This window comes from Gekko japonicus, unplaced genomic scaffold, assembly GCF_001447785.1.
Source record: "Gekko japonicus isolate JY-2015 unplaced genomic scaffold, Gekko_japonicus_V1.1 scaffold2699, whole genome shotgun sequence".
Classification (NCBI taxonomy): domain Eukaryota; kingdom Metazoa; phylum Chordata; class Lepidosauria; order Squamata; family Gekkonidae; genus Gekko; species Gekko japonicus.
In genome coordinates, this window is record NW_015169262.1 from 45,071 (window position 1) to 64,944 (window position 19,874).

The 19,874-nt window shown below is 46.1% G+C and overlaps 1 protein-coding gene across 1 annotated transcript in view; it reads left to right on the top strand.

The window, feature by feature from the left end:
- Positions 1-16,341: 16,341 nt before the first annotated feature.
- The window catches only part of LOC107114919 (serum albumin-like), a 31,521-nt gene continuing 27,988 nt past the window's right edge, over positions 16,342-19,874 (top strand). The window contains exons 1-3 of the mRNA XM_015416526.1: positions 16,342-16,426; positions 17,723-17,783; positions 18,947-19,082. Of these exons, the coding sequence (XP_015272012.1) occupies positions 16,342-16,426; positions 17,723-17,783; positions 18,947-19,082 (282 nt within the window). The remainder of the gene's footprint in view (positions 16,427-17,722; positions 17,784-18,946; positions 19,083-19,874) is intronic.

The following is a 19,874-nucleotide window of genomic DNA, read 5'->3' on the forward strand; positions in this document are numbered from 1 at the left end:
TCCCTGCAAGGCTTGCTTTGCATCCAGTCTGCTCTTCTGTAGGGGCCAGGTCTTTTACACCGGTTTTAAAAACTGCTCCAGCCCGAGGACTGTTACAACGATCATTTGGGCTGCTAGTTTTATTCTGTGCTTTAAATTTTATGAGCTTTTATGCTTTTTGTGTGCTTTTATCACTGTGCTTGGTTTTATTTTGTGAGCCACACTGAGTAGGTCTTTGGAGAGAAATGTTTTAAAACAAGTCCCAAGAAGCAACCATTGTAAATACTAGCTCAGATTGGATATACAATGGGCGGGAGAGGAACTTTTCTGCACAGCCCATGGAACAGCGTGGAAGTCTCGGGGCATATAGGCTGGGTGCCGGGGGAGGTGTCAGCTGCATGTCGAAAGGGCAGGCTTCACCTCCGCTGGTCAGCAGTTTCCCTGCCCCATTGATTGCCTGCATCCCGTGGAGGAGGAAGTTCATTACGCATTGGGTGGCCCCTGCATGGGCCTCCCGAGGGGCCACACGGGGGTGGCTCAGAGGCCAAGAGGAAGCCAGCGCCAGGATCCGCTGTGCCGCTGGGCATTGTGCTGGTTTCTCCCTGCAGCCCAGTTTCAACTAGCTTGCAGGAGAAGCCAATTTATTTGTAGTTGGTATTTTTCTTCTCAGGTCTATTGGACCTGGAAAAAATTGGGATTTCCAAAAAATCCCAGATTCAAATATTGTACTGGTAATGGTATCCAGGGTTTTTTTTTGGAAACTGCAAGAACATTTCTGGTCCAATAGACCCAAACTGAAAAATACTGATTAAAAAAGTATTGCACATATTGGGGAAGTACAAACATGTCCAGGCCCAGCACGGACTGACCCGCCTGCCTGCCAAAGGAGCCTGCGTCCAAGGAGCAACTGGTGGGCCCTTGCCACCCCTCCCAGCCACCTGTGACCCCAGAGAAGCCCTACTGGCCGGCCTGGGAAGAGGAGGAAGCTGGGGAAACCACCGCCGGCGGCAGCAGCAGCAGTGATGGAGGCGCAGGCAGGAAGAGAGAGGTGTCTTCTGTGGTGGGGAGGGAGAAAGAAGCCTTGGCCGGGAAGCAGGGAGGCACCGTTCCAGGCCATGCCAGGTCCCAGCAGTGGCGGGAATGTCGGCCCGGGGCCAGGATGGCTGAAGGACCTGGGGGGGGGGCAGTCTGAAGGCTGGGGCCACAGTGTGGCAGGGACTGGAGCACCCTGTTGTAGTGTTTCTCCCCAGGGGACTGTTCTGGTGATACAATCTTGTGCATGCAATCCATCATGATAGGGAGCTCAGCTCCAGGAACCTGGCTATCAACAGGCCAGTTTGAGTACAGAGTGCAAGAATTCCAGCTCGTAAAGAGCGAGGGCAGAGGCCTTATCTTGACTGGACTTCATGCCACGTTACAGTCTTGCAATGCAGAACCTGGCTGATCTCCTCCTAGCAATCTTCTCAGAGGTATCCCGAGGTGTGCATAGAGTGAAGCCCTGGAATACTCCTTGTCCCTCTTCTCCGGGTCACCCGTGGAACTGTGACGGAAAACGCTGTCATGTCCCAGCAGACTTAGGGTGACCCTGCAGAGCTTTCAAGGCAAGAGGCCAACAAGTGATTTGCCCCCATTGCCCTTGCCTCTGCATAGAGACCCTGGGTTTCCTTGTTGGCCTCCCATTCAAGAGCCAACCAGGGCTGACCCTGCTTAGCTTCCAAGACTGAGCTAGCCTGAGCCATCCGGGAGACCCAGGTTCGAATCCCCACTCTGCCATGGAAGTCTGCTGGGTGACCCTGGGCCAGTTGCTCACTCTCAGCCTCACAACGACCTCACAGGGTTGTTGTGAGGACAAAACAGAGGAGAGAAGAACAATGTAGGGTTGCTTTGGGGGGAGAAGCCGGGGGTACCAGTGAAGTGAAATACGGAGTAAAAGTTAAAAAACGGAGATAATTCCAAGGTGTGGCTTTTTAGAATTGAGCATCAGCTCAAGGAGGAAAGGCTAATTTTTTGTTAAAGTTCTAGATGAGGATTTAAAATTGGACTATTTCTGATTTCCCTACCTGAATCTTATTCTGCATTCATTTCAACATTTCATGAGAAAGATTCTGGGGCTCATAAGAGTTCAGCACTGTAAACAAAAGGTCGATCATGAATAAAACAAAAGCAAAGATGACTCAAGTTACATCGTCTGAGAGGCAAGGTCAAGGGGGGCAGGAACTAAGCCAATTGACCACAGAAAGCCCAACCCCAAAGACATGAGAACTTAAGAGAACATCAGAGAAGCCAACGTTGGATCAGGCCAATGGCCCATCCCGTCCAACACTCTTCTGTGTCACACAGTGGCCAGAAATACTTGATTTCTTTGAGGATTGACTGATTTGTTCTTCTTGCAGTCCAAGGGACTCTCAAGAGTCTTCTCCAGCACCATAGTTCAAAAGAATCTATTCTTCGGCGCTCGGCCTTCCTTATAGTCCAGCTCTCGCAGCCATACATGACTACTGGGAATACCATTGCTTTGACCATGCGGACTTTTGTTGGCAGGGTGATGTCTCTACTTTTTATCATGCTGTTTAGGTTCGCCATCGCTTTCCTCCCAAGGAGCAGGCGTCTTTTAATTTCATGGCTGCAGTCACAGTCTGCGGTGATCTGGGATCCCAGGAACGTGAAGTCTGTCACTACTTCCACGACTTCCCCTTCTATTTGCCAAGGAGTGATGGGGCCGGATGCCATGATCTTAGTTTTTTTGATGTTGAGCTTCAAGCCCACTTTTGCGCTCTCCTCTTTTACTCTGAGCAAGAGGCTCTTTAGATCCTTTTCACTTTCAGCCATTAGAGTGGTATCATCTGCATATCTGAGGTTGTTGATCTTTTCCCCAGCAATCTTAATTCCCGCTTGTGATTCATCCAGGCCAGCATTTCGCATGATGTACTCTGCATATATATTAAATAAGCAAGGTGACAGTATACATCCTTGTCGTACTCCTTTTCCTATGCTGAACCAATCAGTTGTTCCGTATCCGGTTCTAACTGTCGCTTCTTGGCCCTTATACAGGTTTCTCAAGAGACATGTGAGGTGGTCTGGTACTCCCATCTCTTTAAGGACCTGCCATAGTTTGTTGTGATCCACACAGTCAAAGGCTTTAGCATAGTCAATGAAGCAGAAGTAGATATTTTTCTGGTACTCTCTTGCTTTCTCCATAATCCAGCGAATGTTGGCAATATGATCTCTCGTTCCTCTACCTCTTCGAAACCCAGCTTGTACTTCTGGTAGTTCTCTATCCACGTACTGTTGAAGCCTAGCTTGTAGGATCTTGAGCATGACCTTGCTAGCGTGTGATATGAGTGCAATTGTGCGATAGTTTGAACATTCCTTGGCATTGCCCTTCTTTGGGATTGGAATGTATACTGATCTTTTCCAATCCTGTGGCCACTGTTGCGTTTTCCAAATTTGCTGGCAAATGGAGTGCAGAACTTTAACAGCATCATCTTCTAAGACTTTGAATAGCTCAGCTGGAATACCATCACCTCCACTAGCTTTGTTGTTAGTAATGCTTTCTAAGGCCCATTTAACTTCACATTCCAGGATGTCTGGCTCAAGGTCAGTGATTATACCGTCGTGTTTGTCAAGGACATTGAGGTCTTTCTTGTATAGTTCTTCTGTGTATTCTTGCCATCTTTTCCTAATCTCTTCTGCTTCTGTTAGGTCCCTACCGTTTTTGTCCTTTATCATGGCCAGCTTTGCATGGAACGCTCCCTTGATTTCTCCAATTTTCTTGAAGAGATCTCTAGTCCTTCCCATTCTATTGTTTTCTTCTATTACTTTGCACTGTTCATTCAGGAAGGCCTCCTTATCTCTCCTTGCTGTTCTCTGGAAATCTGCGTTCAGTTGGGTAAATCTTTCCTTTTCGCCTTTGCCTTTCGCTTTCCTTCTTTCCTCTGCTATTTGTAAAGCCTCATCAGAAAGCCATTTTGCTTTCTTGCATTTCTTTTTCTTTGGTATGGTGGTGATTGCTGCCTCCTGTACGATGTCACGAACCTCTGTCCATAGTTCTTCAGGCACTCTATCTATCAAATCCAGACCCTTGAATCTATTCTTCACCTCTACTGTATATTCATCAGGGATGTGATCTAGGTCAAACCTGAATGGCCTCATGGTTTTCCCGATTTTCTTCAGTTTAAGTCTGAATTTTGCAATGAGTAGCTCATGATCTGAACCACAGTCAGCTCCAGGTCTTGTTTTTACTGACTGGATAGAGCTTCTCCATCTTTGACTGCAAATTATATAGTCAATCTGATTTCGGTGTTGCCCATCTGGTGATGTCCATGTGTAGAGTCGCCTCTTAGGTTGTTGGAAAAGGGTGTTCGCTATGACCAGTGTGTTCTCTTGACAAAACTCTGTTAACCTTTGCCCTGCTTCATTTTGCTTTCCAAGGCCAAACTTGTCTGTTATTCCGGTTACCTTTTGACTTCCTACTTTAGCATTCCAGTCCCCTATGATGATGAGGACATCATTTTTTGGTGTTAGTTCTAGGAGGTGTTGTAGGTCTTCATAGAACCGGTCCACTTCAGCCTCTTCTGCATCAGTGGTTGGGGCATAGACTTGGATTACTGTGATGTTGAATGGTTTGCCTTGGAATCGGACAGAAATCATTCTGTCATTTTTGAGATTGTATCCCAGTACTGCCTTTTGCACTCTCTTGTTGACTATAAAGGCCACACCATTTTTTCTACGAGATTCCTGGCCACAGTAGTAGATATAATGGTCTTCTGAGTTAAATTCGCCCATTCCTGTCCACTTTAGTTCACTGATTCCTAGGCTATCGATGTTCAGTCTTGCCATCTCATTTTTGACCACGTCAAACTTCCCTTGATTCATAGATCTTACATTCCAGGTTCCTATGTAGTATTGTTCTTTGCAGCATCGGACTTTCCTTTCACCATCAGACACATCCACAACTGAGCGTCCTTTCGGCTTTGGCCCAGCCGCTTCACTCTTTCTGGAATTACTTGTACTTGCCCTCTGCTCTTCCTCAGTAGCATATTGGACACCTTCCGACCTGAGGGGCTCATCTTCCGGCGTCATATCTTTTAGCCTTTTGATACCGTCCATGGGGTTTTCTTGGCAAACATACTGGAGTGGGTTGCCATTACCTTCTCCAGGTGGATCACGCTTGGTCTGAGTTCTCTGCTGTGGCCTGTCCGTCTTGGGTGGCCCTTCACGGCATAGCCCACAGCTTCACTGAACTACACAAGCCCCCTAACCACGACAAGGCAGTGATCCATGATCCTATTTATACCTTGTGGCTAATAGCCACTAATGAACCTCTGCTCCATATGCTTATCTAATTCCCTTTTGAAGCTGTCCATGCTTGTAGCCGCCACCACCTCCTGTGGCAGTGAATTCCATGTGTTAATCACTCTTTGGGTGAAGAAGGACTTCCTTTTATCCGTTCTAATCCGACTGCTCAGCAATTTCATGGAATGCCCACGAGTTCTTGTATTGTGAGAAAGGGAGAAAAGTACTTCTTTCTCTATCTGCTCTATCTCATGCATAATCTTGTAAACTTCGATCATGTCACCCCTCAGCCGTCATTTCTCCAAGTAAAAGAGCTCCGAGTGCTTTAACCATTCTTCATAGGTAAAGTGTTCCAACCCCTTTATCATTCTAGTTGCCCTTTTCTGCACTTTTCCCAATGCTATAATATCCTTTCTGACGTGTGGTGACAAGAATTGCACACAGTATTCCAAATGTGGTCACACCATCGATTTATACAGGGGCATTATGATACTGGCTGATTTGCTTTCAATTCCCTTCCTAATAATCCCGAGCATAGTGTTATTGCAGTCGCATACTGTCTCGACATTTCCAGTGAGTTATCTACTACGACTCCAAGATCTCTCTGTTGGTCAGTCTCTGCCAGTTCGGACCCCATCACTTTGCACTTGGCCACACTGAACTCCATTTGCCATGTTGACTCCCACTTGCCCACTTGCCCATCCTCGACAGACAGACATACTTCAAATATTAACTCATTATTACAAAAAACTGTACCATTCCAATAACCCTAACTTGACCACAATACAACAATATTTGCCTTAGTTAAAACACTCTCAGACAAGCATAAATCCTTCTTAGAATCCCTCATATCATCGGAGGAAAGTGTTAGGGCTATAAGGTTGGCCAAAAGAAATAAAACCCCAGGACGTGATGGCCTGCCAGCCGAATTTTATACAAATCACCAAAAGCACAACTTTTCATTAATGGCTTGTACTCACCAGATTTTTCTTTATCCAAAGGCACCCAACAAGGGTGCCCTTTGTCACCCTTACTTTTTGGTCTATCAATTGAGCCTTTGGCTAATCTGATTAGACACACAAATTCTATTGAAGGCATTGAGATAAACCACAATACCTATAAGATTACCCTTTCACTAAAATAACTGAGCTGGAAGAAACTGTTTTAACAGCAGAAAACAATGTGATAAAGAAAATATATAAGATTTTATTGGACGATGTGATGGTTGATGAAATGGTGAAAAAATATGATTATGTGGGCCCAGAATATAGGCCGTAATATTAATTTTGAAGAGTGGGAGCAGATTTGGCAGAAAAATATAAAATTAACTAATGCTGTGTCATATAAAGAGAACATGTATAAGATGTTTTATAGATGGTATATTACACCAGATAGATTAGCTAAACAAAATGTTAATTGCTTTGATATGTGTGGTTATGTGATGTTATAAAGAGGTACTGGAGATGGATTCATGAGATAATGGAAAAAATAATAAGAACTAATATCCCGTTTACTCCAGAGATATTGTTATTGAATATATTTCTGAAAGATTTTGATAAAGCAGATAGGTATTTGATAGTTCATATGTCGACAGCTGCAAGAATAGTATATGCCAAATATTGGAAAACAATGGAAATACCAATGAAACAAGAGTGCGTGAACAAAATATTTGAAATGGCAGAAAATGACAAACTGACACTTGAGATGAGAGCCGGTACAGAATGGACTTTTCAAAAAACTTGGAAGAGATTCTACGATTGGTATAATGTAAATGCAATTGATAAATAAATGTAGTAATTTGATAATGCAGAAAAGATAAGCTTAGTGGAGTAAAATAGATAATGAATTTAGAAATTTAACAGGTAGAAGAAATGAAAAAGTCTCTTGTTATATGTTATATGTTGTGGGGGGTAGATGGGGGTTGTTTGTATGTATGTTTGTATGTCTGTAGTATATAATGAAAAAAATAATAATAAAAGTGTACCCTCGGGTACTTATAAAAAAAAAGATTACCCTTTACACTTATGACTTTCCTATATATTTCTAATCTACAAACTACCTTTCCCGCTCTAGAATCTGTCCTTTCACAATTTAATCTATATTCTGGTTTAGCTGTTAATTACTCTAAAACTATATTATACCCGATATACTTATCCCAACTCACATACACATTCATAAAATCTAATTATTTATACCAATGGGTTACTACTAACTGGACATATCTTGGAGTCCAGATCCCACAGAACATGGATAATATTTTAAAAAGTAATTTTTTGCTACAGTCCTTGCCCATTCCCGAATCAGTTTTGAAAAAATGGCAAAATATATTTATTAAATTTATATGGACATATAAACGGCCCAGAACCAATTTTGAAATTTGCACAGGCCCAAACGCTTTGGAGGCTTGGCATGTCCTGACCTATTATTATATTATAATGCAACAATTCTTTCTAACCTAATAACTATATTGGACCTGAACACCCAAACAGAATGGGTACACATAGAAGAATCCAGCCAGCCTACCTTTAAATACTCTGAAATAATTTAGCGTAAAAAATCAGATCGTCCTGCTTCTATTATTGTTAAAGCTCTACTGCAGACATGGGATGCAAGATGGAAAACTTTGGCTCCAGCCATATCAATAGGTTCATTTTTTTGGGGCCAGCACTGGTCCTCACCTTCATTACCCCCAGTAACCTTCTGGACTTGGAGATCTGTGTCTCTTACTAGGCTGTTTGATATAACTCATAGACACAAATTTCTTACCAAGAAACAACTCAAAGATAAAACTCACACTTTGATTCCTTGGTTTGAAGACTTTCAGTTAAAACATCTTTTTGAGTCTTCTCTACTCCAGCAAAGTCTATCACAAGTTCCACTGTTCCCTCTAAGTTGAGTGAGTGTGAGCTAGCTCACAGTTTTTTAGCCTCCGGCTCACACATTTGTGTTCTAGCTTAGGAAGGAGGGCTCCAGAGCAAACTAATTTATGCAGGAGCCAAATTGCTTCCTTACAACTTTAATGTCAGTAGCTCACAAAGTAGAATTTTTGCTCACAAGACTCCACAGCTTAGAGGGAACATGGATCACAACCACATACAAAATTTGAAGTCTTGTTATTACAATCTACCCCAGACTATACTGGTCTCATTTCTAAAATCTACCAAATTTTAATGGACTCAGACAATTTGGATTTACCTTCAAACACTAAATCTTGTCATCGAGATTATTATTTAGTACTTACCGAAACACAATAGGAATCTATATGGTCATTCCAGTTGTGTTCCACAAAAGCCGTTAATATCCTCCAACAACACCATAAGTTAATAGCAAGGTGGTACTTAACCCCCACACAACTCCATCATATACACAAAGGATACTCCTCTTATTGTTGGGAAAACTGTGGTGAGCAGGGTACTTTGCTGGTGGGACTGTGCTGTAATAAGGAAATTTTGGAAACAGGTGCTGAACCAAATAAAGTCTCTCAATGGCATATCAATCCCAGAAAAGCCAGAGGTAATTTTGTTGGACTACTGACAAGAAGTCAATATACTACCCAATAAGAAAGCGCTGGTTTCTGTACTCCTGCTACAGCTAAAACAACGATAGCATCCAAATGGAAAGATGCTGGATCCCCACTCATAGATCAATGGTATACCAAAGTGTGGGAACACTTTATAATGGATAACATTTCATCAGGTATTCAACAAACTGACCCTCACGCGGCATACCAGGATTTCCTTAGCAAGTGGTGGCCTGTATTAGAAAGGCTAGATTGTAATCCAGATGGTAGAAACTCATTTAAATCGCATGACAGTTATGAATGTATAAAATTATAGTGTGCAGGATTAGATTGTCATTGTGTTTCATATTCTTACTGTGTAAGAATTCTTGACCTGTTATACTGTTTGAGACATTCAGAACTATTGTTATTCTTGTTATTATTGATTTATGGTTTCACTCTTCTTTATGGTGGGAGACGTCCGACTGGCAACCTGTGTTGCCTGGAAGCAGGAGAAAAATGTAAAAAAAAAAAATGTCAGTGTCCTATTGCTGTGATGTCACTTCTGGGGAAAATGCAGAAGTGACACCAAGTCGACCTATGAATTGCTGAAAGTTCTATGGTTTCCCTGGAAGTCACGGTGTAGTGCACAGGATGGGGCGTGTCCCACAAGCTCCCACTAGTGGCAAGGTACAGCCTGGGCAACCCTAGGACCTCGGCCCACTGAGGTCAGTGTTGTCTACTCAGAACAGCAGGAGGTCCCCAGGATCTTTAGGCAGATATCTTTCATATGGCCTGCTGCCTGGTCCTCTTAGCTGGAGGTGCTGGAGATGTCAAATGTGTCATTTCATCTATGTTTCTCCATTTCCGATAAAAAGAAAACATTTCTGCAAATTATGCTTTAGCAGGAACACTTCGTTGTCTTGTAGTCCAGATCTGTTGATGCCTCATAAAGGACTTACATTTTGGGGGAACAAAGCCGCCTGGGAAGGAAGAGATCACGGGGCCAGATTGCCTACAATGCACTGCAAAGCGCCGTGATGCAACCCAAACCGAATCTGCTGATGGTAAAATGAGTTTTGCTTTTAATCTCACTGGGGTGATTAGAAATTTTGGGGTTTATTCTATGAGTAAATTGCTGCTCTGAAATAGCTTGCTGTCCAACCTTTGTTAAATGAGAACATATTTTTGTTTTACTGAGGATAGCTGGGTATTTGATGGGTATGTGTCAGCTATGCTGCCATGATGTTTATGGGCTGGGGTTCACTTGCTTGACCTGTGTACCAGCTGCTGCTGCATTCCTTCCTTGCTTCTGTAGTACTTCATTATCACTGACCTTGTAGATTGCCTGTGTAGTGTCTGGGCATCATGTAACTGTGGGATTGCTTTCGATTCCCAGCTTCGGCTCTAACGGCCTGGGGCCCCTTCTCCCGCGTGCGGGAGCCAGGCCAATTGGCCTATGGATGGGGTGTGTGTGCATACGAATACCCTATATCCCATTGTGCTTGTAGAAACGTCGCCATTCTTAACAGTGACCATGTTACTGCATCTATAGCTCTGCAATAAAGTATAACCTTTCTGAGAAGCATGTACTCAGTTGTTGGCTGTGGAACCTGACATTCTGTTAAGAATCATCCTTTTCTATCTACGCGCCTCTCTCAAACAAAGATGAGCGACGAAGAGGAGAACCCTATTCCTCCGACGTCGGGGGAGGAGACCCCCATCACCCAGACAGAGGTATTGGTGACCACCACACCGCCGGCGACTGTTCCCAAGAAGGACACGGGTCCAGGGATCTTACCAAAGATGACTTCGACCCACTTGTTCCTGACCCACTCCGGCCCGAGACACACACACCCCCAGACAGGGTTATTGCCCGGGTACGTTCCGGTGGAGCCAGTTTAACCTGGACTCCACGGCCGAGACATATGTGCTCACATAGGGGCCATGGAGGGACAGCCGTTTCGATCTGGGATTTACCTGCGTCGGAGGCTTTCCCCCTTTTGGGGGAGCACTAGAAGCACCGCCTGGAGGTTGGGTGATGGAACGGTCCAAGGCGCGGAGTGGCCATGCATCCCTGGATGGGGGACTGGAAGAGGCCCACCGGCTGGAGGCAGCAGACCAGGAAAGACGCCAGCTGAGACGGGAGCTGGAGGAGGTAATCCAAGCGATCCCACAGTTGGTGCTCCAAGCCATAAGGGCCGAGAGGGAGGCACAACCGGCGGCACCTGTTCTTCCCCCCTTCAACCAGCTCCCCCACCACCGCCATGCCCGGCTAATGTGCCGGTGCCAGGACCAGCGGAGGGCTGGCCCCAGAGCCACGGCCGGGCAGCCCGAGAGGGGCCATGCACCACCTGAAGGACCTGATCGAAGCCACGTTCAATGGTGATCCAGAGGAACTGTCATACTTTGTGGTTCGAGTGATGAAATTTGTGGAAAGGTTGGGCCACCTGTTCCCAGATGACAGCAGCCGAGTGGATGTGGTTGGTGCCCATTTGTGGGGAGCAGCCACAGCTAGGTATGTGGGGCTGCACAACGCGAGGGGCCCAGAGCTTGTGAACTTGGATGCTTTCATGTGGGCGTTGCGTGCCCAGTTTGAGGATCGGAATGACGCCCCCAAAGTGAGGGTGTTCTTGCGCGACCTGAAAGAAGGGAAGCGGTCAGTGAAAGAATACTCCTCAGAGTTTAAGCTGCACATGGCCAAAGTCCAAAATTGGCTGGATCAGGTGCTGGCTGAGTTATACCGGGTGGGGCTGAACCCCGAGATCCGGAGGCGCCAAAAGTGGTGAGGAGCTACCTCCCCTATTTTTTGTGACTGTGACTCTTATTAACCCGACTCTTGGAACTCACATTCGTGTGACAGCCCTTATTGACTCAGGGTGTGGGAGGGACCTCATCAACCCCTCTTTGGTAACGGGGTTGGTGGCAGGGGTGGTGAAGCTGTAAGACCCCTGGATTTTTTACCCAAATAGATGGGTCTACCATGAAAGAACCATCTGAGTTTGAGACTGTCCCATTGCAAGTTGGGGCGGGGGATAACTGGGAGGGACGTTCGTTTGTGATCACCCCAACCGCCAGGTTCCCGCTCGTCTTAGGGGGGCCCTGGCTGCATTGACATGACCTGTATATTTTGTGAGATGAAGGGAAGGTGCAGTTCATCTCTCCTCGGTGTCACTTGCACCAGTGGAACCCACAGATGAGCTGCTATCCATCCATCCCTCCCGAGTACTGGGACTTGGCCAGAGTTTTTGAAGAAGAGGAAGCTGACGAGCTCCCACCCCATAGACACTCGGACTGCAGTGTTGAAATATTACCGAGACAAAAACTGCCCAAGGGGCACATTTACACGATGGGCCCGGCCAAGAAAGATGAACTGCGTACATTTATCGACAAAAACTTAGCCAGAAGTTTTATCCGACCGGCCTCCTCCCTGTTTGCGGCCCCAGTACTGTCCCGGGAAAAAAAGGATGGGGGCTTGACGTTGTGTACTGACTATTGAGGCTTAAACGCAGTGTCATCGACCAACGCCTACCCCATGCCTTTGATCAAAGATTTGTTAGCCGAAGCGGCTAAAGGAAAGATCTTTTCAAAGTTAGATCTCCGGGATGCCTACTTCCAGGTCCACATACGGGAGTGGGATGAGCATAAGACTGCCTTTAACACACCTCTGGGCCAGTTTGAATACCACATAATGCCCTTCGGTCTTCAGGGGGCTCCTGGTGTCTTCATGAACCTGATCAACGAGGTGTTGCACAAGCATCTGTTTAAGAGGGCTCTTGTTTACCTGGATGATATCTTGCTGTACTCTCCCGACCTGCCCTCACACGTGAAATTGGTGAGGGAAGTTCTAACCACGTTGCACAAGCACAAGCTGTTTGCGAAACTCTCCAAGTGTGAGTTTCACAAGTCACACATTGACTTCCTGGGATATCGAATATCAGACAAGGGGCTGGAAATGGACCCGGGGAAGGTGCGGGATGTGCTGGGGTGGGAAACCCCCCACACCCGCTGCCAATTACAAGCCTTCCTCAGTTTTTCAAACTTTTACAGAAATTTTCTGCCCAACTTTGCCCAGATCAGTTTGCCTCTCACTGACTTATTAAAAATGAAAGGGAAAGGGCCGGAGGCAACCAAACCGGGTGCAGCCCTGGCTTGGAGTAAAGAGTGCCAGGAGTCGTTCAAATGCCTCAAAGCTCTGTTCACGTCAGAACCCGTCCTAGCCCACCCTGATGAAAATAAAAAATTCATCGTGCATGTCGATGCGTCGGACGTGGCCATGGGGGGTGCAATCCTCCAAGAGGGAGAGGATGGATTAATGCATCCCTTAGCATAAGTGTCGAGAAAGCTCAATGGTCGGTGTGGGAGAAAGAGGCGGGGGCAATCCACCTTGCGCTTGCTACCTGGCGGCATTGGCTGGAGGGAGCACGAGTTCCTTTTGAGGTGTGGACTGAGCACAAGAACTTGGAAATGCTAAAAACGCCTCGAAGCCTCAATGCAAAACAGCTCCGGTGGGCCGATTTCTTTTCCAAGTTTCAGTTTAGGCTTCACCATTTCCCAGGCTCTGCAAACTCCCTCGCTGATGCCCTGTCCCGCCTCCCACAACACGACAGCCAAAGGGAGGTCATCTTGGACTCAGTGTTCACGTCCTCCCACCTGGGCGGGGCGGTGACTACACGTAGTCAGGCAGGCCCATCCTCATCCCCTACGTCACCGACACCCAGGCCCCCACCACCAGCTGAGGCGGGCAGGAAAACATGGCACAGTAAATTCGCCTCCGCCCTCTCGGAGGGTGACAGGGCCGTGGTGGAGGCAGAAGGGAATTTCGAACTCAGATCTGAAGGCTGCTGGTACCACAGAAACAAACTGTTTGTTCCACTCTCCCTCCGGGGGGAAGTACTGCACACAGTGCACGGCTCGAAGCTGAATGGCCACCCCGGGTTTGTTAAGTCCCTTCAGCTCATGCAACGCCCATTCTGGTGGCTGCAAATGCGAAAGGAGTTATCTTCGTTTGTGAAGTCATGCCAAATTTGTGCCATGAGTAAACCCCGGCCAGGGAAACTCCAGGATTACTGCAACCACACCCGACTCCGAGCCGGCCATGGGAGGCGATTTCCATGGACTTTATTACGAACCTGCCCCCGAGCAAAACCATGTCGGTCATTTGGGTTGTCGTGGATTTATTCTCCAAGCAGGCACACTTTATCCCGTTTGCGTCCCTGCCCACGGCAAAAGCCCTAGCTAAAGAGTTTTTACTACACGTAGTCTGTTTACATATGCTCCCGAGCAAGGTGATATCCGATAGGGGGCCCCAATTTGTTTCCCGGTTTTGGGGGGAGCTTATGAAACTGATGGGGGCCAAACAGGCCATGAGCAGCGCCTATCACCCCAAGACTGATGGACAGACGAAACGGGTTAACCAGACCTTGCAACAATATCTCCGCTTTTTCACCAATTATCAACATGATGATTGGGTAGATCTGCCCCTGGCCGAGTTCTGTTATAATAACACGTGTCATTCATCTACCGGACTGTCCCCCAGTACCTTTTTTGGAGGGGCCAAATGACTTGGGGCTGGGGGATGCGGCTCAATGGTGTCAACAATTACGGGACTCGTGGCCGCTCCTTTGCAAGACTTTAATGGCAGCCAAGGAGGCTTATAAGGCTCAGGCTGACAAGAGAAGGGTGGAGGGTTGGGCTCTGCAGCCTGGTGATTCGGTGTATGTGTCTACTAAGAACATCAAAGTCCTACGGCCTAGTCGAAGACTAGGGTGGAAGTACATTGGTCCGTTTAAGATGAAATGGATGATCAAGGATGTGGCTGTTGATCTAGATCTCCCTAAGAACCCGAGGAATCTTCAGTCTGTATTTCATTTCAGCCTCCTGAAACGGGATTCTGGCTCAAGCACCTGGCGACCGTTGCAACCGGTGTCCCCTCCTATCATGATTGAGGGTGAGGAACATTATGAAATCTCAAAGATCTTGGACTCTAAACTCAAACAGGGGAAACTGTTTTATTTGCTGGAATGGTTGGATTTTGGACCCCAGCACCTCGAATGGGTGGAAGTAGGGGATATTCGGGCCCCTAGACTGTTGCGCAAGTTCCACCGAGAGTTCCCGGACAAACCGAGAGTTCCCGGACAAACCGGGAGGTCTCCTGGAATGACCGGGAGGTCTCTCGGAATGGGTGGGAGAAGCTGGTTTTTGAGAGGGCAGAATGTCAGCTATGCTGTCATGATGTTTATGGGCTGGGGTTCATTTGCTTGACCTGTGTACCAGCCGCTGCTGCATTCCTTCCTTGCTTCTGTAGTACTTCATTATCACTGACTGTCAGCAAGCTGCCAATGAATGTCTTTCAGTATATATATGAACCCCCTATGTCCAATACCCCCCCCATGGATGATGCAAACTGTTCTTCTGTGTAACTGCTTGCTAACAGTGTAGAATTGCTTGCGCAGGCGTAGAAGATGTAATGACTATGCTTGTTGGGGAAACACTTTCTTCTCAAGGACAACAGGTGGGAGATAAAGAGTTCTAGCCTTTGTTTTAATTAGTAGAGTCTATGGGAACTGCTAGCTGCTGATAGCAGGGGCCGTTGCTTTCTCATGAAATGAGCGCGTAAAAATACTCTGGATGTCAGGGCGGGAATAATGATCATTGGTTAAAAATGATTTTGATTTCCCTTTATGTTGCTTGTGCTTCCGCATTATGTTATTCCAATCAGAGACCTGTTCAGTGATCCATGGCTTCAATAAAGTAACCTTGTTCAATGCAAAGTGACTCCGTTGATTCCAAGTGAACCCTGACACTGACCTTGTAGATTGCCTGTGTAGTGTCTGGGCATCATGTAACCGTGGGATAGCTTTCGATTCCCAGCTTCGGCTCTAACGGCCTGGGGCCCCTTCTCCCGCACGCCGGAGTCAGACCAATTGGCCTATGGATGGGGTGTGTGCATACGAATACCCTATATCCCATTGTGCTTGTAGAAACGTCGCCATTCTTAACAGTGACCATGTTACTGCATCTGTAGCTCTGCAATAAAGTATAACCTTTCTGACAAGTGTGTACTCAGTTGCTGGCTGTGGAACCAGTCAAAAATGTCGGCTTCCATGGCAAAGGATCAACTGCTTACTCATCAGCAGCCTTGGCTTCCTCCATGAACTTGAGGTTTTTCCACTGGCCAGAGCACCCTGTCTGCTCACATCAGCTCCGCTCACCTTTGGACAAGTATATTTTGGCGGGAAGGTTGGGATACAGGTTATGGGCATGAAGATAGCCGTTTGCTTAACTCCATTATTTGCAGTATGATAAAAGAACGTACTAGAGTCTATTTGTCCAGATTCTGAAAGAATAATGAGTTTGCAAGGTCTTTCTGTGACAAGATGTCCACTTAACAAACACAATGAGCAAATATTTATCCATTTAATTATTAGCAGGAGTCTCTCTCAAGACCTACGACAGCAATATGGGTTGTGATTAACCCAACATGGACATCAGCAGAGTATAAAAGCTCTGTCTGCTCTTTTGCTCTTTCTGCCTTGCATATTCCAGCCCCCAAACAATTTGGAACCATGAAGTGGGTAACATTCATTTCTTTTATTTTCTTGGTAAGTTCTACTGAATCAAAACACCTGCCCAGAAGATCCCGGGATGTAGGTAAGAAGTGCTTCAAAATTGTTCATGTGACTTAATCAGACTTGTGTTGGGTTTGCGATGCTATTTAAAAACTGAGGGCTCAGTCCACAGAGAAAATGGTCCAGGACATTGGGACTTGGGCTGGTATTAGACATTATAGTAGACAAGCAGCTACTGTTGAAAATAGCAGCTGTATTTCTAGTACAACTCACCCGTCTGCTACAATCATGATGTCATGTGTTTCCAAGCAAGCTGAGGGGCAGGGAAACGCACAACACTGTGAGGTCAGACATGGGCAACTTGTAGTAGATAGATACTGCACAGGGCAAGTGGAGGGACTCTGCATTGTAACTTTTCCTTCTCACACTAAACAAACAAACTCTAAAATGTGATATGTTGATGTTACACAATAAATTGTGCAACTTGTCAGGCAAGGCGGGGTACAAATACAAATAATAAATAAAATAAATAAAAATAAATATTTGGGGAGCTTCCATCCTGTCTCTTCTTTTGATCTGCACTGGCTCTTTTAAGTTAAGCCCTGTCCCATTTCCTTTTTCTTTTTTTTGCACTAGTAATACCTTCTAGCTACTTTAATGTGCAATTCTAGTCCATGACATTTCATTTAGAGTCCAGATAACTTTCCCTCCTAGCAGCCTCAGTTTAATGCTTCCAGCAATACACCTTTTGCACACAAGAATATTCCCTTCTGTTCCCATGATGTGGACAAATGGTAAAGGTAGTGTATGGGCTGGTAGCATTTGGCAATAATTTCTATGACTTTCTCAAGCAGTCAAGACTAGATGCATAAGGGAAAAAACTGTACTGGGGAAAGCAGCTCCTGGTATCTTGTGAATCCTGGAGATGATGTGATTTGTGTGACAGTTTAAACTGCCAACGGGGCCAAATGGAAGACCACGTGAGGCCAGTGAGCTGACTCGTGACCCCAGCAAAGGCTGTGTGCTCCCCACCTGACGAAAGGGCCCACCCGCCGATCCAGTGAGAGCCAGAGGTGCATCAGGCTGCCGAGGTAGATGTGCATGGCTGCCGCCCACCTTTGCTGTGTGGGAGCCGCTTTCTGAACAGGGAGCTTCCTTTCTGGACCATGGGTGAATGAGGCAGTGTAATTACAGAGTGATCCCCGTGATGTAGTTTTGAGTAAATCCTATTAATTTTGGCCAATAGCCACTGATCTTCGTCCTAGCCATGTGTACACGGAGACACCAACAGCTCCACGGTCTTTCCTCTTGAAAGCACAAAGCAATATATTGTCATGAAAAGCAGTGACTGCATATTTGCTAACTGTCTGCTTTTCAGGGCCACGTGACACCATCGGGCACAGCTACTCTGAAATACCAGATGAGGATTTTAAAGGCATGTAAGTCTCAGACGTCACTTGCTTGATTTGATTCAGTTGACCTGATCAAAAAACCAGGCTGGAGGTGACCTGGTCTAAAAATCCAAAGGACAACTGAGTAGGACAGGAGAACTGTTAGCAACATAATAGTTGGTACAGATTAGCAATACAAAGTAGCCATCAAATGAAGTCAGATGCAACAGGCATCTGGACTGTTGGCTAATGGACTGTTAGTAGATTAAAGGAAACTCTTGGAGCAATTAAACCCTGCAGCTTAGTTAAGATGTCCCCTCCCACAGGAGCCAGTTTGGTGTAGTGGTTAGATTCTCTAATCTGGGAGAACCGGGTTTGATTCCCCACTCCTCCACTTGCACCTGCTGGATGACCTTGGGCAAGCCATAGTTCTGATAAGAGCTGTCCTTGAAAGGGCAGTTCTAGAAAGAGCTCTCTCAGCCCCACCTACCTCACAGGGTGTCTGCTGTGTGGAGGGGAAGGGAAGGGAAAGGAGTTTGTAAGCCGCTCTGAGACTCTGAGTGAAGGGCGGGGTATAAATCCAATCTCTTCTTCTTCTTCTTCATAGGCGACCAGTTTTTAGAAATGATTTTTAAAAGCAGATGGCATGATGCCTGCCATCTTCTCTGTGACACACCTGCAAGACTGCCTCTTCTAAAGGTGCAGGCTGCAAAAATGATTTCCATCACTGAAAAGCAAAGACAAGATCCCTTTTTTATTCTGAGCTATGTTTTTGTTAAAATGCATATTGATGCAGATGAGTTGATGAAAACATATTTGATTAGTCCTTTAGCTGACTGTCAGACTGAGCAAATATTTTAATTTTAAATTGACTTCAATCCTCAAAGTAGTGGGTCATTCTAAGAGGGAACCTCCAGTGACAGTTTTAATGCCTTTGGTTGTATCCTCCTAAAGAATATTGGACTTGTGTCTTTTGGCATGCAAATGGAAGGCTGGCACAAAACTCATATGGAGACTTAATTCTTCAGCAAAGGAGATTCATGTTTAAATAAGAGAGCTCTGAGTGTTTCTGGTCAATGTCTCATATTCTCAAGCTCCACTGGGCTCATTCCCTATGCTTGTCACTCATTGCCATGTCTACAAAAACTCTCCTGTCCAAAGTATTCATGGTAGAGATAATTGTTTTCTTAACTGCATATGCTCCTTTTCAGTGCCCTTGTCTCATTTGTTCACTATGTGCCAAATATCACATACGAAGATGTGGAAAAAATGGTAGAACACATCACAGAGCTTGGGAAGAAATGTGCAGCTGATGAACACGCAGTGCCAGAATGCGCAATGCATTTTGTAAGTTGTTGGAAACTAGATTTTTAGAATACAGTTCAAATACTACACACCCAGGGAAATGCTGATCGCCACTTTGGGGTCAGGAAGCAATTTTTCTCCAGGCCAGTTTGGCTGGAGATCCTGGAGGTTTTTTGTCATCTTCTGGGCATGGAATAGAAGTCACTGCGGGTGTGGATGGGGAGGTACTTCTGAATTTCCTGCATTGTGCAGGGGGGTGGACTAGATGACCCTGGTCCAACTCTATGATTCTATGAAATATTTGTATAACTAGCAGTAAAGCCCGTTGTGAAAGCAATACAACGGAATCTAGAAAGAGGCTCTGGGGCAGTGCTCTGGCTTTGGGCAAACAGTGTCAATTTGCTGTGGTGACCTCAGCAGGGTATAATGACAAAGTCCACTGTTTTCTCCATAGGAACTGATCTCTGCTACCAGAAGAGCAGTTGTAATTGTGAGTGATCTGTAGCCCTCACCTGGAGATTGGCAGCAATTGTTACCCAGGACAAAATGGATGGTTTGGAGGGTTTAGTCTATGGCATTTTACCTGTCTGAGGTCCCACCCCTCTGCAAACCCCACCCTCTCCAGGCTCCAGGAGGCAGAAGCCTCCTGTCGCCCACTCCCTTCCCCTCCCCCACCACCAACTCCTGGGCCGGCAACTGGAGGCCGGGTCCCTTCCCCCCCACTCACTCCAGGGCCGGCAACGGGATGCAGAGGCCTCCGGCTGCGGCGTCCATTCCCCCACCCCCCTCCCACCCTCACCCACTACTGTTTACCTTACCACCATCCAGCCTATG